The 23,841-nt window shown below is 38.0% G+C and overlaps 1 protein-coding gene across 12 annotated transcripts in view; it reads left to right on the forward strand.

The window, feature by feature from the left end:
- HECTD1 (HECT domain E3 ubiquitin protein ligase 1) overlaps positions 1 to 23,841 on the forward strand; it is a 67,113-nt gene that overhangs the window by 21,294 nt on the left and 21,978 nt on the right. For 7 of the 12 annotated variants that reach the window (XM_033144046.1, XM_033144035.1, XM_033144073.1 and 4 more), the window contains 23 exons: positions 1,193 to 1,427; positions 2,745 to 2,972; positions 3,777 to 4,058; positions 4,426 to 4,714; positions 4,923 to 4,999; positions 5,084 to 5,182; positions 5,798 to 5,912; positions 6,988 to 7,162; positions 7,523 to 7,661; positions 8,077 to 8,247; positions 8,603 to 8,825; positions 8,914 to 8,958; positions 11,280 to 11,543; positions 12,619 to 12,695; positions 14,178 to 14,312; positions 14,733 to 14,879; positions 15,730 to 15,824; positions 17,297 to 17,402; positions 18,623 to 18,757; positions 19,354 to 19,493; positions 19,900 to 20,223; positions 21,384 to 21,550; positions 21,784 to 21,960. In XM_033144046.1, coding sequence (XP_032999937.1) covers positions 1,193 to 1,427; positions 2,745 to 2,972; positions 3,777 to 4,058; positions 4,426 to 4,714; positions 4,923 to 4,999; positions 5,084 to 5,182; positions 5,798 to 5,912; positions 6,988 to 7,162; positions 7,523 to 7,661; positions 8,077 to 8,247; positions 8,603 to 8,825; positions 8,914 to 8,958; positions 11,280 to 11,543; positions 12,619 to 12,695; positions 14,178 to 14,312; positions 14,733 to 14,879; positions 15,730 to 15,824; positions 17,297 to 17,402; positions 18,623 to 18,757; positions 19,354 to 19,493; positions 19,900 to 20,223; positions 21,384 to 21,550; positions 21,784 to 21,960 — 3,845 coding nt within the window. The remainder of the gene's footprint in view (positions 1 to 1,192; positions 1,428 to 2,744; positions 2,973 to 3,776; positions 4,059 to 4,425; positions 4,715 to 4,922; positions 5,000 to 5,083; positions 5,183 to 5,797; positions 5,913 to 6,987; positions 7,163 to 7,522; positions 7,662 to 8,076; positions 8,248 to 8,602; positions 8,826 to 8,913; positions 8,959 to 11,279; positions 11,544 to 12,618; positions 12,696 to 14,177; positions 14,313 to 14,732; positions 14,880 to 15,729; positions 15,825 to 17,296; positions 17,403 to 18,622; positions 18,758 to 19,353; positions 19,494 to 19,899; positions 20,224 to 21,383; positions 21,551 to 21,783; positions 21,961 to 23,841) is intronic. The other 5 variants (XM_033144134.1, XM_033144092.1, XM_033144083.1 and 2 more) reach the window with 3 other exon arrangements.

Below are 23,841 nucleotides of genomic sequence, written 5' to 3' on the forward strand. Positions count from 1 at the left end.
TCATTTTTGTAGTATTTTAAGCACTGAGTGAAGAGCTTTCCATTCACATAGGGCTTTTACATATTTTTGTTAGCCTGTGCTTCATTTTAAATTCATTTTAATTTTGGGGGATGCAAAGTTCTTTTTTTAAAAAAACCACACACTTGTATAGTTTTATTCTTTAATGGGTTTATGGTTTCCACTATAGTTCAACTTTTTAAAAACTTATTTATTGTAACTCACCTAGAGAACTTTGTTAAGTGGAGGCATACAATGTCATAATAAAAACCAGAAAGTGCTGGGGTTGAACATAGACATTTTGCATTCAAAGCATGTACTCTACTGTTCAGCTATGGCACTCCCCCAATATTTAGTGCATGACAATACCCAACACACACACACACACACACACACGATCTTGAACCCATTATTCAAGCTAGGCAAGGAGGAGAACTGACCATTATCCTCATTAAGGCAAGTCTTCATGTACTCAAAGATTTATCAAGTTAATATGTCATATGTATAAGGAGGCATTAATTTAACAGTATCCAGACCAGACAAAAGAACTGAAATCTGTCAAAATATGCTTCAGATGTGCACAGTTGTCTCATTTGTCTTTTGCTTGTAGTGGTTTTGTTACCTTGAATTACTGGATTTTGGCTTTTAATGGAGGTTTACTATGTAACTGAAATTAAAGCATAAGTCCTCTGTAAATTCAGAAAAACATACACAAAAATATTTTCACATACAGGCTTTTAACTAGTTTAGATTTCCTTTTCCATTCCAGATGTAGATGGTGTGCTTATAACCAGAATATGTCTACAGTTGTGGATATTGGTTTGGATCCAAAGTTGTTTGTGTGAGTTGAAGGCAGTTATGCACAAGCAGTAAGGTCCCCCCAATTGTTAGCAGTTGTGTTTTCATTTTGTAGTCCCCTGTGCCACTAGTATCTTACAGAGGGTCAGCCAACTATTAGGAACTTTTTTTTGCAGAGGGAGACTCAGACAGTGGGCAAGTGTTCTGTTCATGAAACTGAAATTAGTATTCAAGCCCATATCTGTGACCCCAGAACAGTTTGTAATCATTGTATAGTGGCATAGAATTGTAGAGTTGGAAGGGACCCTGAGACCCCCTGCAATGGTTTAGATCACAGAAATGTACCGGTATATGGAAATGTGTATGCTAGTGATGAGTAATCTGTCTCTTCTTGTAGATGCCCCCCTCGTACCTTTTTGCCAGCACTGTGCAAAATATTCCTTGATGAAAGTGCTCCTGACAATGTATTGGAGGTAACGGCTCGTGCTATAACTTATTATTTGGATGTATCAGCGGAATGCACTCGACGGATTGTGGGAGTGGATGGTGCTATCAAAGCACTTTGTAATCGTTTAGTAGTTGTTGAGCTTAACAACAGAACCAGCAGAGACTTGGCTGAGCAGTGTGTAAAGGTATGGTGTATTAATTTTCCTTCTTTACAGAAAATAAAGCTGCATGATAAGAAAATGTTTTTTATAATAGTTGTCTACTTACAAGACCAGGACATAATTGCTTTAAATTTTGATGTCTTAAGCAAAACAATAAAACTTCTGCAAAAATATACCCTTATCCCAAACAGTCTCAAGTAGTAACTTAGTGGACAAATTGTCTTGAAAAGTGGGAAATATAATTGCACTTCCACAATTGCTATTAACATTATTTTAAAAAACCTGTGTGTCAGGGAACCGTCAGAGCCCTTCCACCACCCGCTGGGCTCTGCGAGGCTGAAGGTTCCCAACACCACCGGAGCAGCAGGGAGACATCCTGTGGGAGCGACAGGCAGGAAGAGGGCTCCGTGGGGAAGGGGCTGTGGGATGCTCCAGGTTCCCAATACCGACCAGGCGGCTCAGTGGAGAAGGGGGCAATGGTAGTTCTGTCGCCCCAATTGCATAGAGGGGTGAAACGCAGGGATGAGAGGAGGATACTTGGGGTGCCCAAGTTCTTTTGTTGGGGGCGCTCTCGAAAAGCGCCACTTCCGGGATCTGAGAGTGACTAAGACGGTCACAGACTTTTGAGCTCTGCAATGTATATAGTTGTAGAATAAATCATGTAAATAAGAGAATCTGGAGTCGGGACTCTTTACTCATGAGAAGCCACTACAGAAACCTTACACTGCGTGAGATCCTGTTTGTGGATCTTCTGCAACATATCTTGCTTGGTGCATAGATATTTGAACCTTGAGACTGCTAAAGCCATATACGACATAGCCTGTTAAAACTTATATGTCTTATCCAGTTACCTTAGGTTTGTGTATCTTCCAGACACAAACTGCTTCTGGTGTTCTAATGTTAGATATGCATAACACTTATTAAAACTGATGCCCTGTTCAGTTGTTATAAAACTGTAAACATGTAGGAGGTGCATGCCTTTGTGCTCCTGCTCCACCCCCTGCCCCCCACTTGCCAAGTTGAGCTTCAAGGTCTGAAAAGAGCTTGTATGTGTGTCAGCACAGGACTCCTGATCATGGATTCACACATGCTTACAAACTCCCTTCAGATATTTCTGCTCAACAGGGTAATGTTGGGGTGGAGGGGCAGGCCACATACACAGCCCCCTATCTATTACATGTTTATAGCTTTTTTGACACCATGAGAGGTTTAATGCATTCATACTGACAATTTTGTTCAATAATATTTTTAAATAAAAAGTGAATAAGCACTGGGACAATTGAAAGGAAAGAATGACTGTTTTGTTGTTTGATTGTCTGTGTAATTCCATTTTCATTCTAGGTGTTGGAACTCATCTGTACCCGTGAATCAGGTGCTGTGTTTGAAGCAGGGGGATTGAACTGTGTGTTGACATTTATTCGTGACAGTGGGCACCTGGTTCATAAAGATACATTGCATTCTGCTATGGCTGTAGTATCCAGACTCTGTGGGAAAATGGAACCTCAGGATTCCTCATTAGAGATTTGTGTTGAATCCCTCTCGAGTCTGTTAAAACATGAGGACCATCAGGTAAACAATTTAGAATATGTAGTTGAAAGCACTGTAAATATGTTACTCCAGAATTGAGAGCTGTATAACTAATATTACAAAGAATTTAGTTCATATTGTCAGCACTTGCTAGTGCAAGTAAACATTTGTATGGTAGTAGGATGCATGGTAGTAGGATTAATTTCAAGTAGCATGAAATCCTTGGTTCTAATGTAACTTTTAATTTTTATTCCTATGGGGAATTAGAGGGATTGCAGTTGGCTTTTTTATGGAAACAGGAGGGAAACAAAGGTTCATCCCACACATATCTGTAACGTAATGCCCTGTCTCATTTCCCCAATTACAACCCCTATGTAGAACTTGCATTAGAAAATGACAAAACAAAATAAAAAATTAAAGAAATCCTTCTAGTAGCACCTTACAGACCAACTAAGTTTGTTCTTGGTATGAGCTTTCGTGTGCATGCACACTTCTTCAGATACTGAAGAAGTGTGCATGCACACGAAAGCTCATACCAAGAACAAACTTAGTTGGCCTCTAAGGTGCTACTGGAAGGATTTTTTAAATTATTTTTTATTTTGTTTTGACTTTGGCAGACCAACATGGCTACTTGCCTGTAACTGGAACTATAGAAAATGACAGTTCTCGTAAAAGAAATCATGCATAGCTAAGAAAGTATAGAAACTGTGGATTGATATGAAACAGTGTTCTTGTATAATTTACTAAATGTCAATATTGATGCTTTTACTTTAAATTTGTGGTCTTTCAAATCTTGGTCTGTGTGATAATTTTTAATTACCGGTATGTAATGATTTGTTCCTTCAGGTTTCAGATGGTGCACTGCGTTGTTTTGCTTCGTTAGCTGATCGATTTACACGCCGTGGAGTTGATCCAGCGCCATTAGCCAAACATGGACTAACTGAGGAGCTGTTATCTCGAATGGCTGCAGCAGGTGGTACAGCTTCAGGACCATCTTCAGCATGTAAACCTGGCCGGAGTAGCACGGGAGCACCATCTGCAACTGCAGATTCCAAATTAAGCAACCAGGTGTCAACTATTGTAAGCCTGTTATCAACACTCTGCAGAGGATCTCCAGTAGTAACACATGTAAGAATTTCTTTGTTAAATATCTATTTTATTAAAAATTAACCTGTACTTCTTGGCAGATATTGTATGTATGTTTTTTGTTTCTTTAATTTTCTGTCATCATAAATAAGAATAAATTTGTGTAGACCTTCGTTTATTTCACATTTTAAAATCCTTAAAATGTTAATTGTTAGTTCTATATTTGAACTTTGCTTATACTCTCTCCCTCAGCTCCTTTGGGAGGAAGGATGGAATGTAAATTGAAATAATAGTAGTAGTAGCTGTAGTAATGATGATGATGATGATGATGATAATTTAGCTTTTTATATGGAGATGCAATCCCTTTCTCATTGGATTTTCTAAAGTCCTGTATATTTTTATTGTTCAGACTTTTAATTATTTCCAGGATCTCCTAAGATCTGAGCTTCCAGATTCTATAGAGAGTGCATTACAGGGTGATGAAAGATGTGTACTTGATACCATGCGTTTGGTAGATCTTCTTTTGGTGCTACTGTTTGAAGGACGGAAAGCCTTGCCAAAGTCTAGTGCTGGATCTACAGGCAGAATCCCAGGATTGCGTAGACTTGATAGTACTGGAGACCGTTCCCATCGGCAGCTGATAGATTGCATCCGCAGCAAAGATACCGATGCCCTAATAGACGCTATTGACACAGGTGGTAAGCAAATGACCTTTATTTGACATTGTAATTTCTAGTTTGCTTCTTAATGTTTATCTCTATAATGGATGGGCTCTAAGAATAATATTTTTGTTGAAAATTGTTTTTAGCTTGTTTGATATGCAGGGTAGAATACTGAGACTTAACATTTTGTTTTCATTTATATCGTTGCAAACATATAATCACACTTTCTTTTCCACTCCTCTAGCTTTTGAAGCAAATTTTATGGATGATGTAGGACAAACTCTCTTAAACTGGTCCTCTGCTTTTGGAACTCAGGAAATGGTAAACAAGGAAAAAAAACATTTTGATTTTCTGCATAAAGGAAATGGTACAAATAAAAATAAACTGTTGCTCATCTGTAAACAGGTTGAATTTCTCTGTGAACGAGGTGCTGATGTTAATAGGGGTCAGCGGTCATCATCCTTACATTATGCAGCATGTTTTGGAAGACCTCAGGTAGCAAAGGTGATTTTTAAATATTTATCTTTTCTATCATAACAAATCATTCCATCCCTTATCAGCGTTTAGACCAGCTGAAGTATGTGTTTTTAAAAAGTGTCCTGTCCCTTAATACTTCATGTTTGTCATATGTGATTCTTATTTTTTGTAAACACATTTATTTAGTGTTTGTTTGTGCCCTTGGCAAATATGAAAGTTGTACAAAACTGTTCACAAAAACATAACAATAGCTGCATTCAGACAACCCTCAGTGATCTGGATTATTTTGAGCAAGAGCAGTGTATATGTCCTCCTCCCTTCTGTAAAACATAATTCTTTAGTTTTTGAAATGAAAACCAATTTGCTATGATTTCTGAACCAGCAAATTAGTAGGAGTGCTTACTCCAAACTAGAATCAATTCTGGTTTGGAGCAATAATTCAAACTGTAGCTAGCTGGTTTAGATATCATGACATATTGTGGTTTGATTCAAATAGTAAGTAATGGATGGTGCCCTTTAGGAGAGGGAGGGAGGAAATCATTAATCTGTTCTGTGCATAGTCAGAGGAACCTAAATTGTACCAGTGACATATTGAGTAGCTTTTTTATTCCAGTAATTCTGGTAATAATAACTTGCTTTTAGACTCTCTTGCGACATGGTGCCAATCCAGATTTGAGAGATGAAGATGGAAAGACTCCTTTGGACAAGGCTCGTGAAAGAGGGCACAGTGAAGTTGTGGCTATTCTTCAATCTCCAGGTTAGTGTAAAAAGATTCCAGGCAGTTTTTGTCAAAGTAAAGCAGTGGTTGAATTTAAGTTGAATTTAATAAGGTAGAATTCAATCTGTGCCGCAAGATAGCATTTTTTTAAAAAAAAAACCCCATTATGCTGCTGAAATATTAACAGTTTGATTATTTATTACCAGTTTTTCTTGAAGTAAACAGACTGCATTCAGCCATAAGCTCACTGTTGTTGCCCTGTTTCAAAACAAATGGAACTAGTATAAGAGATTGTTGTTTTTTCATGTAGCTATGACAGCCACATGTCCAGAAAAAATGCCATAATAGTCTGTGGCATAATATTTGGGTGGGGGTTAAGGCAGAAGAGTAACAACAGCCTGACATGGCCGTGTCTTGTCTCACTTCTTTCTGAAGCTTCACATGCAGCTATCATGGTATCTGAAGAAGTGTGCATGCACACGAAAGCTCATACCTAGAACAAACTTAGTTGGTCTCTAAAGTGCTACTGGAAGGACTTTTTATTTTTTATTTTGTTTTGAATGCAGCTATCAACTATGGTATGAGTAGGCCAGCTGAAATCCTGCTGTAGGAGCAAGCAGACAAAAACAAAACAGTTTTAGGTATTCACCCCTCAAACACTGCCCCCCGTCAGTTAGCATTCCATAACCACTGTTTTTTGTGCCGTCCTCATTGGGCTGTTTTTTAGGGTTTTCCATCTCGGATTTAAGGTGGTGGGTGAGCAGGAGAATGGGTTGGGTTGCAACCCTCTTCACATGACAGAGGCAGGAGGACAAGGGTTTTTCTTTAAGATTCTTTGTACTTCTGTAAAACTTGGGGTTCCTCCAGAGTCTGCTAATACCTCTGTCTTTGCATGGACACTGCCTTTTCACCTATATAAGCATGTGCACTCTTCCCTGAAGATAGGAAATAGAATATGAGATGTAGATCCTAATACTAGACAAATCTATAGTAGCCTATTGTGGAGATTCTTATCCTAGTCTGTATCTGCATTGGAAATGAAATTGTTTATATATGGATTCTTTAAAACAATTTTAAAACTCATAACAGTGTTAATAGTGGTCTACAATTATAGGTGACTGGATGTGTCCAGTTAACAAAAGTGATGAAAAGAAAAAGAAAGATGCAAACAAAGATGAAGAAGAATCAAATGAGCCCAGAGGTGATCCAGAAATGGCACCAATATATTTGAAAAGACTGCTGCCTGTGTTTGCTCAAACTTTTCAACAAACTATGCTGCCTTCAATAAGGTACAAAGGGGAAAGGGCTGTGTGTACATGTGGAGATTCACATGCTATATTGTGTGGCTAGAATACTTTCAAGGCACTGGATTTTCGAGAATGACAAAACCAAAAGCAAAGCAAAATCTGGATGATTTATATATGGTGGTATGTTGAATGGAATTGGAAAAATGCAAATGAGCAATGACCCAATTCCAAGTCCGGCTTGTAGCTTGGCCAGAGTCAGAATATTTTGTTACCTGATGATAGCAATAGACAGCAAGTAAACTGGGTAGCAATTCAATGCATTTACCAGTGTGTTGTGCTCTTCCAAGTATGTATGTTTCCAGTTTCATTCTTTAAAATATTATTTCTCTCTCTTTCTAAAAGGAAAGCAAGTCTTGCTCTCATTAGAAAAATGATTCATTTTTGTTCTGAAGCTCTTCTAAAAGAGGTGTGTGATTCTGATGCTGGGCATAATTTGCCTACTGTTCTGGTAGAGATCACTGCTACTGTTCTAGATCAAGAGGTAAGTGTTATCTTTCTATTTCTTTTCTAATGGCATCAGTTTAGTTTGTATGTGTGGTGGAGCATTGAAATGCTTAGTCCAGGAAGTTACTGGAAGTTTAAAAACAAATTAGACATGCCTCTGAATAGGTTAGATTGTGGATTCAATATCAGAAGCAAAGAGATTGATTGTGGTGCTTCCCATAGAAATATCCCATTGGAATTGGGGTTGACTGGGATTCCCTGTTGGGTATCTCAGGAAGGATTACTTCTCAAAAATTAGAGTTTACACTTTCCTGCACTGGTATGGCCATGAGTGATTTGCCTTTCTGTTGGGAGTGGTGGGTGTTTATGTAATAAATATTTAACTGTACATCAAGATATACAGTGAATTACTGTACATCTCCATTATTTTTACTTCTGTGTAACTTTTACAGGATGACGATGATGGCCACTTGCTAGCATTACAGATCATAAGAGATTTGGTTGATAAAGGAGGTGACCTGTTTTTGGATCAGCTCGCTAGGCTTGGTGTAATAAGTAAAGTCTCAACTTTGGCAGGACCATCCTCTGACGATGAGAATGAAGAAGAATCTAAACCAGAGAAAGTAAGTACACAATATTTGAATGCATATATGTCCCAACTGTTTCTGAGAAGCCTTGAGTTAATGAATATCAGTGAAAAGTACGTTAAAAAAACACTCATTTAAGAAACTTTTTTGCCGTCTGTTGCCTTCTGGTTGGATAGGAGAGTAAAGGGCAAACTTTTCTATGTTTCCAGCATGCTTTTAAGATACCAGTTTTAAGTGTCTTTCTGTATATTGTATGCAGACACTGTCTGCTGAAATTCTAAGAGTTTATGTAAGAATGTAGCCTGCAGGTGTATTTGTTGTGTTATTTTATTTATCATGGATCCCTTAAGGAATTCCACAGCCAATGAATTTAAACTATCTTGCTTTACAGGAAGACGAACCTCAAGAAGATGCTAAAGAGTTGCAGCAGGGTAAACCCTATCACTGGAGAGACTGGTCAATCATTAGGGGAAGAGACTGCTTGTATATTTGGAGTGATTCTGCAGCTTTGGAGCTATCAAATGGTAGCAATGGCTGGTTCAGATTTATCTTGGATGGGAAGCTAGCTACAATGTATTCCAGTGGCAGCCCTGAAGGAGGATCTGATAGTTCAGGTACAATGTTGTTCTCAACTAATACTTTAAAGATATCATAAGAATCTTACATTTTATATATTTGATTTTGAGACATTCTTTTTTACAGGAATTGGCTCACTAAATAGTAAAGGATGTAAACAGGTGGAAGGTGGTCAGTTTATTGTGATGCTTTTGTCAACTAGCATGTGACAGCAACTGACTTCTTTGTAACTGTGTTCAGTGAACATCTTAGCTTCATTCTGTCTTCATTTCTTTCCATGCATACTAATATTAGTCAAACAGTAATTAAAAGGCAATATTTAGTGGTAATTCACTGCATTTCAGGTAAAGCAAGTTGGAATGATGATGACGTGGCTTGCAACTTGCTAGCAGAATGAAATTGCATGTGTGTGAAAAGTGGTGCAAAGTTTCTCATCAGGTGGATCAGAACTGAGAAACTGAAAGACATTGAGCTAGAAGTTTCACATTGTACTTAAGCTATCTGTAGCTCTTAAACATAGTTGATACTGCTTGCTGCCCCCTTTTCACTGCCAAGTGTGCAGTGAATTGTAAGATTGCTTTATTCCGTTGAACAATTGCTATAATAGATCTTCTGATTCAAATTCTCAGGAAATTGCTTTTTCCAGTAGTATGAGGCTACAGGCTGGTTCTGATGCTTCGGTCAAAGCTTTTCTGTTCAGTTCTTAAACTCTACTTATTCATAAAATAGCTTTTTAATTATCTCATGCTAATTTTATCAGTTTTTTAGGTTTGGGGTGATAGGATTTAAGGCTATAGCAACAGGAGGCTATAGCAACATAACTTGGCAGTATAATTTTCAGCTAATTTCCTGATCTGCAGGGATCATGTAAATGCAAAGCCAGCTATCTCTACTTTCTTATTCACTTTTTGACACCTTATTAGTTGTGATGGATATTTCATTTATAATGGATGCCTGTTTATAATGCTGGGCTATAGAGACCTGATAAAGTAGTAGGCTGGCTATATGAGTTTCTGAGATTTGGGCCTAAGGACAATGGAATGGGAGCTAGAGATAGGAGCCAGCCAGACTAGCTGAACGTTTGCCCATGCAAATCCCATATCTACTGCAAGGGTTTGATAGTCCTGTCAGGTCAGGCCAAATAACTGGTTGCTTAGGGAGGGGCCTCAGGACCTAAAAAGAGTTCCTAGCCTCCTTCCCCTGGAAACTTTTTTTTTTGTCACACTGCATGGTATAACGTGAGACACAGTAGAACTCTGGTTCCCAGTTGCTTGTGACAAAAAAACTTGACGTCAGAGATTATATCATTCTCGTGAATATCCTAGGTGATGAATTACTTGTCAGTCTGCAAAAGAAAACAGGCAGCCAAAAAATAAAGGAGTGGGTTATATATATTTGGGAGACTGCCCTGCTACACAGAAGTATAGAAGCTTGTAAACCTAAAGGTCAGTCCCCTCTACCTGCTCAGAAAAATACTGTGAACTTCCAGGGTGGAGAACATTGATTGAGAGTGGGGAACTACAGCGAGTAATCTTATTGTCTGGAGAGGGAACTTATGAGTTAACATTGAATGCCTAAGATTGTTCTTGTTACATTTTGTGAGGGATGGGGGGTGACAAGCTGTGATGGCATTACATATGCGATTTTGCATTTCTGCATAGTGCCCTTGTTATAATGGAAACCTCAGCAGCTGTGTATAGTTATTGTGCATATGAAAGCACAACTTGAAATAAGCAGGGCTTCCATGCAAGTCTAACTGGTTCTTGAGGTGATGGTATGATGCCATATGAACCAGCCCTAAATGTCTACTGAAGGTACTTTGGACATGACCATATAGCAAAACTCAGCTTCATTAGCTGTCAATAGTGTCTGCCCAATGAACATGGGTAATGTGTGTTTTATCATTTAGACATAGTAATGAATTTTATTTTCAGAGAAAGATAAATTAAAAATGTAGTAGTAAATACATAAACATAAAATGTATTTATATGTTACGCAGTCATATACAACACACAACACTGATATTTCTGCTTTTAAAGCAGTTAATTACAGTTCCTAGCATTCCATATTACAACTCTGCATTTGGTTTTCTTTTCCTATTAAATCAATTCTTTTTTCTTTAGTTGCAAAATTTGGATGCTTCCCTTCTCCATCAAATCCAATGTTTTTTTCTAGATGCATTCCTTTTAGTAGAAATAGATTTTAACAACTAGCTCAGTTTATTCAGTTTGTTTATATTAATCATTATGTAATATAATGATTTCCAAAACATAAAAGTTTCACCATTGGCCAGTAGACATTTTCTGTTGTCCTATATTGTGATATTGGAGGCCGGTGAGAAATAACTATCCTGAGAACTTGAATCTACAACATAAATTTGCATCGAATGCCCACCCATCTTGCTTCATGGAAACTAAACTATTACTTTCTGATAGTTAAAAGTCAAATACTAGTTAGCCTTTACTTCTTTTTGTGTGTGTTTTTTTAAACAGAAAGTCGAAGTGAATTTCTAGAGAAATTACAGAGAGCCCGAAGCCAGGTAAAACCATCCACAACAAGCCAGCCAATTTTATCTGTCCCAGGCCCAGCTAAACTGACAGTGGGGAATTGGTCTCTTACGTGTCTAAAGGAAGGAGAAATTGCTATTCACAATTCAGATGGTCAGCAAGCTACAATATTAAAAGAAGATCTTCCGGGTTTTGTTTTTGAGTCCAATAGGGGAACTAAACATTCATTTGCTGCTGAAACTTCTTTAGGTGAGTATGTAATTATGTGTAATAATAAGGTAATTGCATGTGTATATCTACAGTTGCCTGATTCAGAAATTGCATTCTTGTTTCAATAAATCTGGTTTGAAGGGAATATTTAGGCCATAATTTCCTGGTTTGGATGCCCTGGTCATCTGGCCAATATTATGGAATTTGCAGCTCCAAGAAGTAATGATGGCGTCCAACTAGAATGGTTTTAAAAGAGAATTATACTTATGGCTCCAAATTCAGATTATACTTTCTATGGGTGGTAAAGCTAACAATGGCTATGTTCTGCCTCCATCATCAGAGGCAATATGGCTCTGTATACCGATTACTGGGATACCCAAATGGGGAGTGTTTTCTTTTGGGGCTTCCAATAGACATCTAGTTGGCCACTTCAGGAATAGGATGCTAAACTAGATGTGTCATTAGCCTGATCCAGTAGATGGTTCTTGTCTTCTTAAACTGGGTTTAACAAACCAGGAAAGCCTTACATTAAACTTGCTTGCAAGGGTAGAGGGGAGAAGATACATATGGGGTCACAGTGTATTCCTGATCTAGCAAACTGACAACTTGAATGTAATGTCTAAACTGTGCCAGTGCAAGGGTAACACCATCACCATCATTTTTATTTCCCACTTTTTTCCCGAAGGTCCCAGGGTGGGTTACAACAATATAAAATACAGCATTTAAAACAGTGTGAAACAAATTGCAATCGCAACTGGAGTGGATCCTAAAAATATATCTTAAGTGTCAAAGGTCAGGTTAAAGAGAGATTTTTTCAGCATACAATGAAATTACCAGATGCACCTCTGTAAAGAGGGAATTCCATAACTTAGGGGTTTCCAGAAAGAATGCCTTCTTCGGGGTCACACAGACCCAACCTCTGAGCGTGATGGAACTACCAAGAAGGCCCTCTCTGCTGATCTTAAAACAGGAGAGGGGTTGTAGGCAAGGAGGCAGTCTTTCAGTTATTTGGGGGCCTAAGTTGTATAGGGCTTTAAACAGTAGCGTGAGCACCTTGAATTGGGCACGGAAATGAGCTGGCAACATAATATCCTGTCATCTGGATATTTTGCAGGATCAGAATTTGTGACTGGTTGGACTGGCAAAAGGGGAAGAAAAGCAAAATCAAAGTCAGAAAAAACCAAACAAAAGGTTAGTATGTTTGTTTTTAAAACATTTTAATGGAGAATTTGGATTTCAGTTTGTTACTTTCTGTATTGCTTCTTGTACATGCTAGCTGATGGCTTGAGGTGGTTTAGATACTTCGCCTATCTATGTTTAAAAAGCATGTGAATAAATTCTCACTTCTGTGATGAAATAAGTTAAAGGATTTGTTAGAGCAGTGGTGAAGAACTTTGAGCCCAGTTAGGTTCCCCAGACCTCCCCTTTGGCCAAGCCTACTTGCCCTACACCTGCAGAGCAGATTTTGAGGCAGATGGGGGAGTTCTGTTTGAGTAGTACTGCACTCATGCAGCATTGGATAAAAACTTGTATTTCCACTTGCATCAATATTTAGAGTGACTCACATGTAATCTAAAGTCCATTCAAAAATGCATTAATACATCAGTATTAATTGAGGTCAGCCTCAAGAAGCAATAGATTACAGAAGATATCTCCAAGAATTATAGTTCCTCAAAGACCTTTGCTTCCACCCCCCCAAAAAAAAGATTACAAGAGATGTATTGTCCCCCTCTGCTGATGAGAAGCTCTTTCATCCAGTAGAATTTTCCATTAGTGAGGGAAAGTGAGGGGGAGAGGAGGTTATTCCCCTCTCCCTCTGCAGCCCACCTCCCTGCACTCTGCCATCAGATCAACAGGGCAGGGGGACCCTTTGGAACAGTGGTAGCAGCAGCAAGGGACTGCAAGAGAAAGGGGGGATTTGTGGGAGGGGGAAAATCACCTCCCCCCCTTTAAATTCCCATAAACCTCTACTGAATCAGACAGTCCTCTGTTATTGGGAGGGACCTCCCAGTGAATGAAGGTGCCTTTCAGACATCCTTGGGAAGACTGGGGGCAGGGAGGCAACCTGGGGAAAAAAGGTGTATTCTAGAAACTCTTGAATAAGTTATCACCTGGAGCAGGACTTCGGTAGATGACTTGAACAGATGGATAAAGTTCATTTGGAAGTCCTTCAAGCAGATTGTTTATGACTTTATGGTATGGTACAAAGGTAGCATTTTGGATTGGGTCTGAAAATAAGTTGGAGAAATGCACTTCTTAAAAACACATCAAATCTGTAGCCATAACATTTAGCAGACATCCTTGAGCGAAGTTCCCAATGGACTTCTGTTTAACAAACCAGGATTAACGGGGTTATTAGGAGAAATGTAACTGATGTCCAGACTTGTGGGTACGAGAGATAGTTCAGTGCTAGAGCCCATGTTTTGTACATGAAGTTTCAAGATTCCATCTTTAGCAACTCCATTTACAAAAGCATTTCAAATGGTAAAGCCAAAAACAACCTTGGCTATCAGTGTAGACAAAATCATACAAAGCATTCTGACTCAGTTTAAGTTTCTTATGTACTGTCATTCCAAGTGAAGCTGATCCAGGGTTGGCATTCAAAAATGTCAATAAAATATTTCATTTGGTTTGAAACTGTTAATTAATCCTGATTTCTTAAATGATGCTCAGGTACGAACTATGGCAAGAGACTTGTATGATGACCATTTCAAAGCTGTTGAAAGTATGCCTAGAGGTGTAGTTGTAACACTGAGGAACATAGCAACTCAATTAGAATCTTCATGGGAGCTCCATACAAATAGGCAGGTAAGTATCATTGAATAAATTGCAGTAGTTAGCGTAATTTGCTGTTGTTGTTAATGTTGACTTGATTCAAACATAAAAAGTAATCCATCTGTCTTCAAGTCTGATGGTATTGGCAGATTCTCAAAGTGAGTTTAGAAGTATTTTCAGGTTATTTTTAACTTGGGCTGTTGACAGCTGCCCATAATACTAAGCCCAGGTCGAAGTGGACCACAGGAATTTGTATATGAAATAGGGTGAGTGGCAGATAACAGCAGCCTGATCTGGAAATGGTAGTTTTAAATCTGCACCATGCTATGTGAAGTGTACTGCTTACTGTATGTATGCAGTACTTCTTTGTGAAGTTATTGTTTCTGAGTTTGACTACTGTTGTGTAATACCGTAAAGTGAATGGAGCCACTCTTATCTGATTTCCTTTTTCAGTTTATTGAGGGAGAAAATACTTGGCGAGATTTAATGAAGACTGCTCTGGAAAACTTAATTGTCCTTCTGAAGGATGAAAATACTATATCACCATATGAAATGTGCAGCAGTGGCTTGGTGCAGGCCCTTCTTACTGTTTTGAATAATGTAAGTTTTATTGTAGAATGATCTTAGACCAGTTAACTTCATCTTTCAGCCTAACTTAACCTCGTAGGGTTGTTGTGAGGATGAAGGAAGGATAACTGTGTATGTCACCTGAGCTTTGGGGGGTGGAGCAGGTGGAGAGTGCAGTGAAATTTTCTTAAGGAGTATCTACAGTGTAGTCTGTTAGCTGTGAGAAATGCTTTCACTTAAACCTAGCCTAAAACAAATAAAATGGGTCAAGAGACATGAAGCTCTGTTTGCACCAGCACTGTTATCCTAGTGCTGTTCTAGTGGTGTAACCATGCTTTGGGCAGACAGTGCTGCTCATAAAACAAAGAATTTTCAGAGGGAAGGTGCAGCTTGGCAATCAGGCTATAAACACTTTTTTTACTTTCATTAAATCGCATAGCAAATATCAGAAGAGGTGAAGGAGGAGAAGATTTAAAAAATGCTGGGAATGGTGCTGTTGGGGTGGGTGGCTGTTGTTTATACTTGCTGTTTCTTTGCCCTCAATAGAGCTGCACATTCATTTCTCGTTGCAAGAGCTGAGCAGTTCAAGTTGATGGTCTTTGGAGCAACAGGAGACTGTCACTCACAGTCACAATTTTTATTAACAAGCTTTTGTGCATTCCAGAATGAGATACTTGTCTTTCTGAAGCAAAAATTTATTTATTTTTATTTTCCCTCAAAACTTGGGTGATTTATGCATCTGACTTCTCCCCCTTTCTCACTGTCACTTTGGCAGGCAGTGCTTGAAAAGTTGGTTTTCTCCTTTTGTAATAAGTTAGCCATAATGGCCTAATCCCAAATTTTGAGCAGCTATTCTTTTAACAATTCTCTCTTTTTCATTTAGAATGTGGATTTTGATTTGAAACAAGATTGTAGTCAGCTAGTAGAAAGAATAAATGTATTCAAAACAGCTTTCAGTGAAAATGAAGATGATGAAAGGTAATTTTGTTGTTCCTGACCTTATGAAAAATAATGTGTGCACACGAGTGCAATGAGACTGAATGTTTGGGTGGGGGTGGGGGGAGGGAGGCTTGTTTAATTTCATTGTACACAAGTTGTAAATTGACAATAAAGGTATAATTATTATTATTATTATTATTATTATTATTATTGGCTTTTAGTAGTAAAAGGCATATTAGTCTTGGACTAGAACATAACTTGCTGCTTTTTGTATTTAAATTGCCCAGTGTTTACCACATCAGTGTTGCTTTGCATTTGTAGATCCCATTTAAACAAAGCGTTGCCCATATATTTAGTTATTGAATAATGCATATACAGGTGAAACTTGAAAAATTACAATATCATGGAAAATTCCATTTATGTAAGCAATTGTTTTCATTAGCTACTCGAGCTTAATAAATGGGATAGGCTCATGACATGCAAAGCGAGATATGTCAAGCCTTTATTTGTTATAATTGTGATGATTATGGTACAGCTGATGAAAACCCCAAAGTTGAAATTGTTAATTTGGGGTTCTCATTAGCTGTACGCCATAATCATCACAATTATAACAAATAAAGGCTTGACATATCTCGTTTTGCATGTCATGAGTCTATCTCATATTTTGGTTTCACCTTTTAAGTTGATTACTGAAAGAAATGAACCTTTCCACGATATTCTAATTTTTCAAGTTTCACCTGTACTGTGTTTCGGCCCTCACAAGGCTTCCAAGATAATTTGCAAGAATAACAACACAATAATGTTAGAATAAAAAATGAGAGTGATAAAACCAGTAATCTAACCTAGAGGAGATGTAAGGTATGTGTAACTGTGGCCAGATCTTCTTATCTCAAATTCTCCAAGCAATATTTTAAAATTAAAAATAGCTTTGAGCTTTGATATGTAGTACAAAGCATTTTAAACATTGCTTAAGCTGATCTAAAAAAAAATTAAAGAGTGTTGACGTTTGATGAATCAATGCACCTGGCTTTGAATCAAATGCCAAATCATATGCCAAATCATGCATTATTGCTGTGATAACAAGCAAGCATGAACAGGAAGTTCTACAGTTTCCATGCACAGCATATAATATTGTTAGTAACAAACTGCAGTTTCTGCTATGAGGGTGTAATGAGAAATGATGATTTGTTACAAATTTTGTTGCTTTACATTTTCTCCCCATTGTGTGGTGGGGAGGGGGAGCACAGAAGTCTGAAGCTTGTGCTTGCTTGTTCTCATAATGACAAAACATTGCAATATCTATATGTTTTTTATATTGTTGGGTCATGTTTATTGTTGCAAGCTGGCTTGAGTTCTGTTTTGAAATAGGCAGAGTTTAGGTTTTAAAATTAGCTTGTCATTGCTACAACATTTTGAAGTTTTAATTGTACTCAGAGTTTTCATAACTTCTGCTCATTTTTCAAAGCCCTTTGTATTATAGACAGTAACATTTGTCTTTTCTGTGTTCATAGTCGTCCAGCAGTTGCATTAATTCGGAAACTCATAGCAGTATTAGAATCCATTGAACGTCTACCTCTACATTTGTATGATACACCAGGATCAACGTATAATCTGCAGGTAACTTTTCAATACAGTAGAAATTTACAGCATTCTAATAAAAATGTTTCTGTGCCTTTTCTCTGTTATTCTTCCTTAAATTTCCATAAATTACAGTTGTCCTGAGCTACTTTAGGTTGGATACTGTACAGACCTATTTCATTATTAGAATGCTTCTTCAGTCAGATCCAATGGAGTGTTCCACTTTGCAAACTGGACAAATTCATAGACAGAAGTGGGAGAGGCATTTTTTTTTGCCAATTCTCCCTTCTATAGCCCTCAGCACCATCTACCCTGTTGTTTTGGAGGGTTCCTAGCCCTCTGGACCTGATTTTTGGGGCAAGGGGAATATAGAAAAAATCCCACCCTCCAGAGCATCCAGTTTACAAAGTTCCACTCTGCACAACTCTGGGTGTCACCCATTAAAAGTTTTATGGTTTGGCATAACAAACATTTATGGGTATCATCTAGATTTGCTGCTGTGTATGCATGAAGGTTCTAGTTTGGGATCCAGGCAGGGTTGTGTAAATAATTGCTGTAAATAGAAAAGTGATTTCACAAGACATTTCTGGTCATATTAATTCTTAGTATTAAGTTAAAAAATAGCAGCCTGTACTCTTAATTTGTTGGGTGTGAGAGCTTCCTTCTTGACCTTCCTTGACCTTTTTTGTGTTCGTTTTATGCTGTACCCCACCCTAAACACAATGAAGGGCAGTATAAAAACATTCTAAATGAATAAAAGTTTTAATAATCAGTTTGGGTCCAAAGAGCTATGAGTGGAAGAAGAAAATGTAGCAGTGCTGTTCCTTTTGCAAGACCTGGTGAAAGAACTTCCTAGTGAAAGAACTTGGAATATAATTGAGGTTGTATTACAATATGAAAAGAATTATGAATATTGAAGATACAGACTAAAGCATATGAACTCTAGTGGGCCATAAAATGTTACTGATAGGAATTTAAACAAAGCTGCAGCCTGCCCACACAGAACAATGTCAGTCACTTTTGTCACACTGAGTCCAAAACAGACTACGCATGAATGGGAAGGTCTTTCTACTAGAGTAAGAATGCTGTTGGATCTGTGCATTTGTGTAAATGTGTGTGTATAGTGCTTATGCAGATTTGTCAATTGTGCTGATTTCCCTAGTTTATTAATGCTTGCTTGACTTTGAAAACATAATCATTAGTATTTGTTATAAATGAAAGGGATGTTTCTAAGTAAAAATTTGTTGCTTTGACTTTAGATATTAACAAGACGGTTGCGGTTTCGCTTGGAGCGTGCTTCTGGGGAGACAGCTTTAATAGACAGAACAGGTCGAATGTTGAAAATGGAGCCCTTGGCAACTGTAGAATCTTTAGAGCAATACCTCCTAAAAATGGTGAGCAAATTCCTCTTCTCCCCAGGTTGGATTCAGACTACCCATACACATAGCTCACCCCATGGTAGTTTCCACTGGAGGAAGTGCAGTTTTTGCAGATTCCTGGAGGGTCTGGAGATCCTTGGGAACCATATGGGAAAAGGCAGGAGACATTGGTGAATGCCTTTTCTGTTTGGAGCATTTATGAATCTCAGCCGCTTATGTGAATGGAAGGCCAAATTTGGATCAAGCGCTCGATCCCAGCCTATCATGTTTACAGAAAGAATTACATTAATTCTTCTGTTTGTGGTGACTGTTTTTTGTAGTTATTTGTCATTGTTCAGGTTTCTAGTCCTCAAGTGTGAGATGTGGGTGTTGGCATGAGCACCCTCTAATCCTCCAGCTTGGAAAGGCTTTCTTGTTCTCTTACATGGTGTCTTAAATTGTTTTTGTTGATTGAATTATGACAATTGTGCTTTACTGTATATTTTGATAGTGTATTAATATGCTGTTAGCCACTTTGGGGTCTTTGGACCAAAAAGTGATATATAAATAAAAATGGTGATAATAAACTCTATACTTATGTGATACATTTTTGTTGCCTGTTTCTTCCTTAGGTGGCAAAGCAGTGGTATGACTTTGATAGAGCATCTTTTGTTTTTGTACGAAAGCTCAGAGAAGGCCAGACATTCATTTTCAGACACCAGCATGATTTTGATGAAAATGGAATTATTTACTGGATTGGAACAAATGCAAAGTAAGATTTCAGTAACTTCCGTTTGAGACAGTGCTAAAATCTTAAATGAAATAGCATTGTATTTAAATACCTGCTAGCCAATTCTGAAAATTTTCCAAGGGCAATACTGGATTTTCCATGCATCATTTTTTAAATTAAAAAATGTATCATTTGGACATAGTTTGCAGTATGCATGGCATATTAGCTTTTTTTTAGGTTTTAAAATTTGGACTATACTGTCTGTCATTTACCTATGGCCATTCCATCAAGCACCCTGAACTGTTGCCATCCCAGCTTCTTATAAGATCTGATGCTTGAGTTTGTATTATTTCCCCATGGTCTGGAAGTCTTTTCAGCTGTAGAGGGGAGTTAAAATGCTTTAAATAAATATTCATGAGTAATAGTGACATCATTGTTTCTATTGTAGAACAGCTTATGAGTGGGTAAATCCGGCCGCCTATGGGCTGGTGGTAGTTACATCTTCAGAAGGAAGAAATTTGCCTTATGGCCGTTTGGAAGACATCTTAAGCCGTGACAGTTCAGCTCTGAATTGTCATACTAACGATGATAAAAATGCATGGTTTGCTATAGACCTTGGTCTTTGGGTGATACCATCAGCTTACACATTACGCCATGCTCGTGGTTATGGACGATCTGCTCTCAGAAATTGGGTTTTTCAAGTATCCAAGGATGGACAGAACTGGACCACTCTATATACTCATGTTGATGACTGCAGTCTGAATGAACCAGGGTATGTAAAAATATTTCCATTTACATGGACCATTGTTGTTTCTGACTTTATGACAATAAATTATTTAGTACCCATAACATATGGGCCATTCTCAGTCCACTGAAGTAATTGGAAATTTACCCCTTGATATCATTGGGTCCAGGATTTACCTCACTGTGCTGAAATTCATTGAATAATAAAAAGTTGGCCTTCCACAGTGGCTTGGCTTAAACATGGTAAACCATAGTTAATGGTTTACTGGGATCACATAAGCCTTGGCTGTTTTTCTAGCATATAGATGAAACAACCACAATTCTTGGTGTTATGTTAGGGCTGCCATATGTCTGGAATTTCCAGAACATAGCCGGGATTCATCCGTCAAAATATGGCAACCCTATGTTATGTCCAAACTGTGTGTGTGTGATGGTTTGTTTTGCTTCCAACAAATTATCAGTAAGCCAAGAACAAACCTTGGCTACAGATTGATTTGTTGGAAGTGAAACAATAAACCAGGGATCATGATCCCCCCAGTGCAATAGCAGTACCAAGCGAAATAGCTTAAATTGGGCCATTCATGGTAAGCCATTAACTATGGTTTACCGGATGGCGCTGTGGGTTAAACCACAGAGCCTAGGGCTTGCCAATCACAAGGTTGGCGGTTCGAATCCCCGTGACAGGGTGAGCTCCCGTTGCTCGGTCCCTGCTCCTGCCAACCTAGCAGTTTGAAAGCACAAAGTGCAAGTAGATAAATAGGTACCACTCCAGCGGGAAGGTAAACGGTGTTTCCGTGTGCTGCTCTGGTTCACCAGAAGCAGCTTAGTCATGCTGGCCACATGACCCGGAAGCTGTACGCTGGCTTCCTCGGCCAGTAAAGCGAGATGAGTGCCGCATCCCCAGAGTCATCCGTGACTGGACCTAATGGTCAGGGGTCCCTTTACCTTTACCATGACATATGAACCCAAGGCCTAAGTCAACAGTGCCAAGTGAAACACAACTATTAAATAAATTTAATTCATGTGATGGTATAATGGAGAGAGTAATTTTCTGTTTGTAAACTGGTGGTCTTTTTTATTCATGAAAACCACCATACAAATAATTAATATTTCTCTGTGTTTTTGTCATGACTGTTAAATTTATCACTATCTAATTTTTTTCTTCAACTTCCCCAAACTAATGTAAAGGTCAACGGCAACATGGCCACTAGATCTACAAAAGGATGAGAAGCAAGGCTGGAGGCATGTAAGAATTAAACAAATGGGGAAGAATGCCAGTGGGCAAACACACTACCTCTCTCTATCTGGATTTGAACTTTATGGCACTGTGAATGGTGTGTGTGAGGATCAGCTAGGTAAGCAATGTAGACAGACCGATTTCTTGTTCTTACCACCAGCTATTGTAATGTAGACCATGAATTAAACTTTTTCAAAAATTTAGTGCCAATCTAGAGCATGTTTCTAAGCATGTTTTAAGAACAAAATATCAGTTTGATATTTGAAATACCTGCTGCCAAATTGGAATGCTTAAATCTTGTATAGATAGCTTAACCAGCAGTGTTTCATAACTAGTTTTGATTGCATGTAGGAAAAGCAGCTAAAGAAGCAGAGGCTAATCTGCGAAGGCAGAGGAGACTGGTACGCTCTCAGGTTCTGAAGTACATGGTTCCAGGTGCCCGTGTCATCAGAGGAATTGATTGGAAATGGAGAGATCAGGATGGTAGTTCACAAGGTGAAGGCACTGTTACAGGCGAATTGCACAATGGTGAGCAACTGCTTAAACTATTAGCTCTCTTTATTCCACAAGTTATTTACAGTAGTTCACTGTATTTTCTAGTTTGGTGATTAAGGAAACGTAGATTCAGAAATCAAAAGGAAGACAGTAAGGAAATAGTGTACTCTTTGGTCATGTTAAATCAAGAGTGCATTTGTCATAGTCACCTGCTGACATAAAGAGAACCTCTTTGAGCTTCTTCGGATAAAATTAGCACCTGAGTTCTAAACATATCTACCTCAAAATAAGTTTCACTTATAGTGATGGAACTTGTTAAACAATAAGCATGTTTCAAATCATTTCCTAAAACTGAAAGAGAAACAGGGCACAAAGGAAGCCTATAGAATAATGTAAGATTTGCAAAAGTAGTAAGTGAAATTCCTTGGAAAAATCAGGAGAAACCTCTCAATTACTGGGTGGGTAAGAAGTCCTAAGATAGCACTTGCCTTTTGACCTCAAGAGGCATTCAGAAATTGAGAAGGACAAACAGGTTCATAAACCTCCCCAGGTATTAGTCACACCTAACCTCTCTAGTTCTAGAAGATTCTCACTTGTACTTTGGGAAACTTTTATTTCAAGAAACCAAATGTTACTTGATGGTTAGAGATCAAGAACAAGGTCTTATTGGAACAGTATTCCTTTTCACATGTCCATAAAATACATTGTTACATACAAGTTGTGCTAATTACATGCAACTCCAGTATACAGATTAGCTGTGGCATTTCTGCTCCTATATTTTGTGTGTTGAGTTATGGGTATGAATAATTGATCCAGTGTCTAAGAAGAATAAATACTTCCTGTCTGTATAGTATCAGAATACCTTGCTATCCCTTTTCTGGCTTGGCATTTGCAACTTGCTTTTTCTTCAGCTTTTGTCAAGTTCTCTGCCATTTCTTACCTTACTAGCTTCGCTGGGATCAAGTTTCTGTTTTCTTAATACTAATATATGATTAAACCAAAGTGGGGACTGCTAAGAGGCAGATATTAAAATTTCCAGTGCCATAGCAATTAGATTTATATATCTATTTTTTGAGGAAGGATATGATGCTACATTTAATGTCTCCATCTCAAGTGTATCTTTTCTTTAGAATGATCATTCTCCTATTAAGCAGAAAAATCATCCTAATAATCATTCACTTAAAAATGTGAAAAGTAGTCGAAAATTAGATAGAAGTAGAAAAGTAGATAGAAAATTTTGTGGTGATATTTTAATGTGCTTGTCTTCTTTAGTGTTCAAGATTTGATTAACTAGCTCCCCCATTCTGAATCCATCACTCTATGAACCATATTAGGCCAAGTTCCAAGAAAACAATTCTCTCTAGTTCCCATATCAACTAAAAATCTTATTCCCAGGGAGTAATTGTTAAACAAAAACTGGAGTGCCAGTTATTTAAAACATAATTAAAATAATGCATAGAGAGTTCTACATATCATAAGCAGAAAGAAGCTGCAAGGGTCTCCTTGGACCCAAGCATGGTCTGCTTCCCCTCCCTTCCCACCTACTTTTTAAATAAAGGTTCAAGGACTGCCTTGAACTGCATTTACCACTGCTATGGTTGACCAACAATTGAGGATGGAGGCCAACCATACTTAACAAGCTTACTTAAAATAGACTAATGGATTTCCCCCCCAATAACTTAAAAGACTGTACCGTAGTATGTGAAACATAATAACAGTTACCAAGTATTCTGATAAGAAAACCATTTAAATGCCCACACACTTCTACTACACATGGCTCAAACTTTACTTTTAAGGGAATTAAAATTTTAAAGTAATAGTTACTTTTAATACAAAGCCTTTTTTTTTACATTTTTGACTGGATTCTCAGATCTTTAGTATTAAATTGAACTATGGTAAGAGCTGTCCATTTTA

The sequence above is a fragment of the Lacerta agilis genome, chromosome 1 (genome assembly GCF_009819535.1).
Source record: "Lacerta agilis isolate rLacAgi1 chromosome 1, rLacAgi1.pri, whole genome shotgun sequence".
NCBI lineage: Eukaryota > Metazoa > Chordata > Lepidosauria > Squamata > Lacertidae > Lacerta > Lacerta agilis.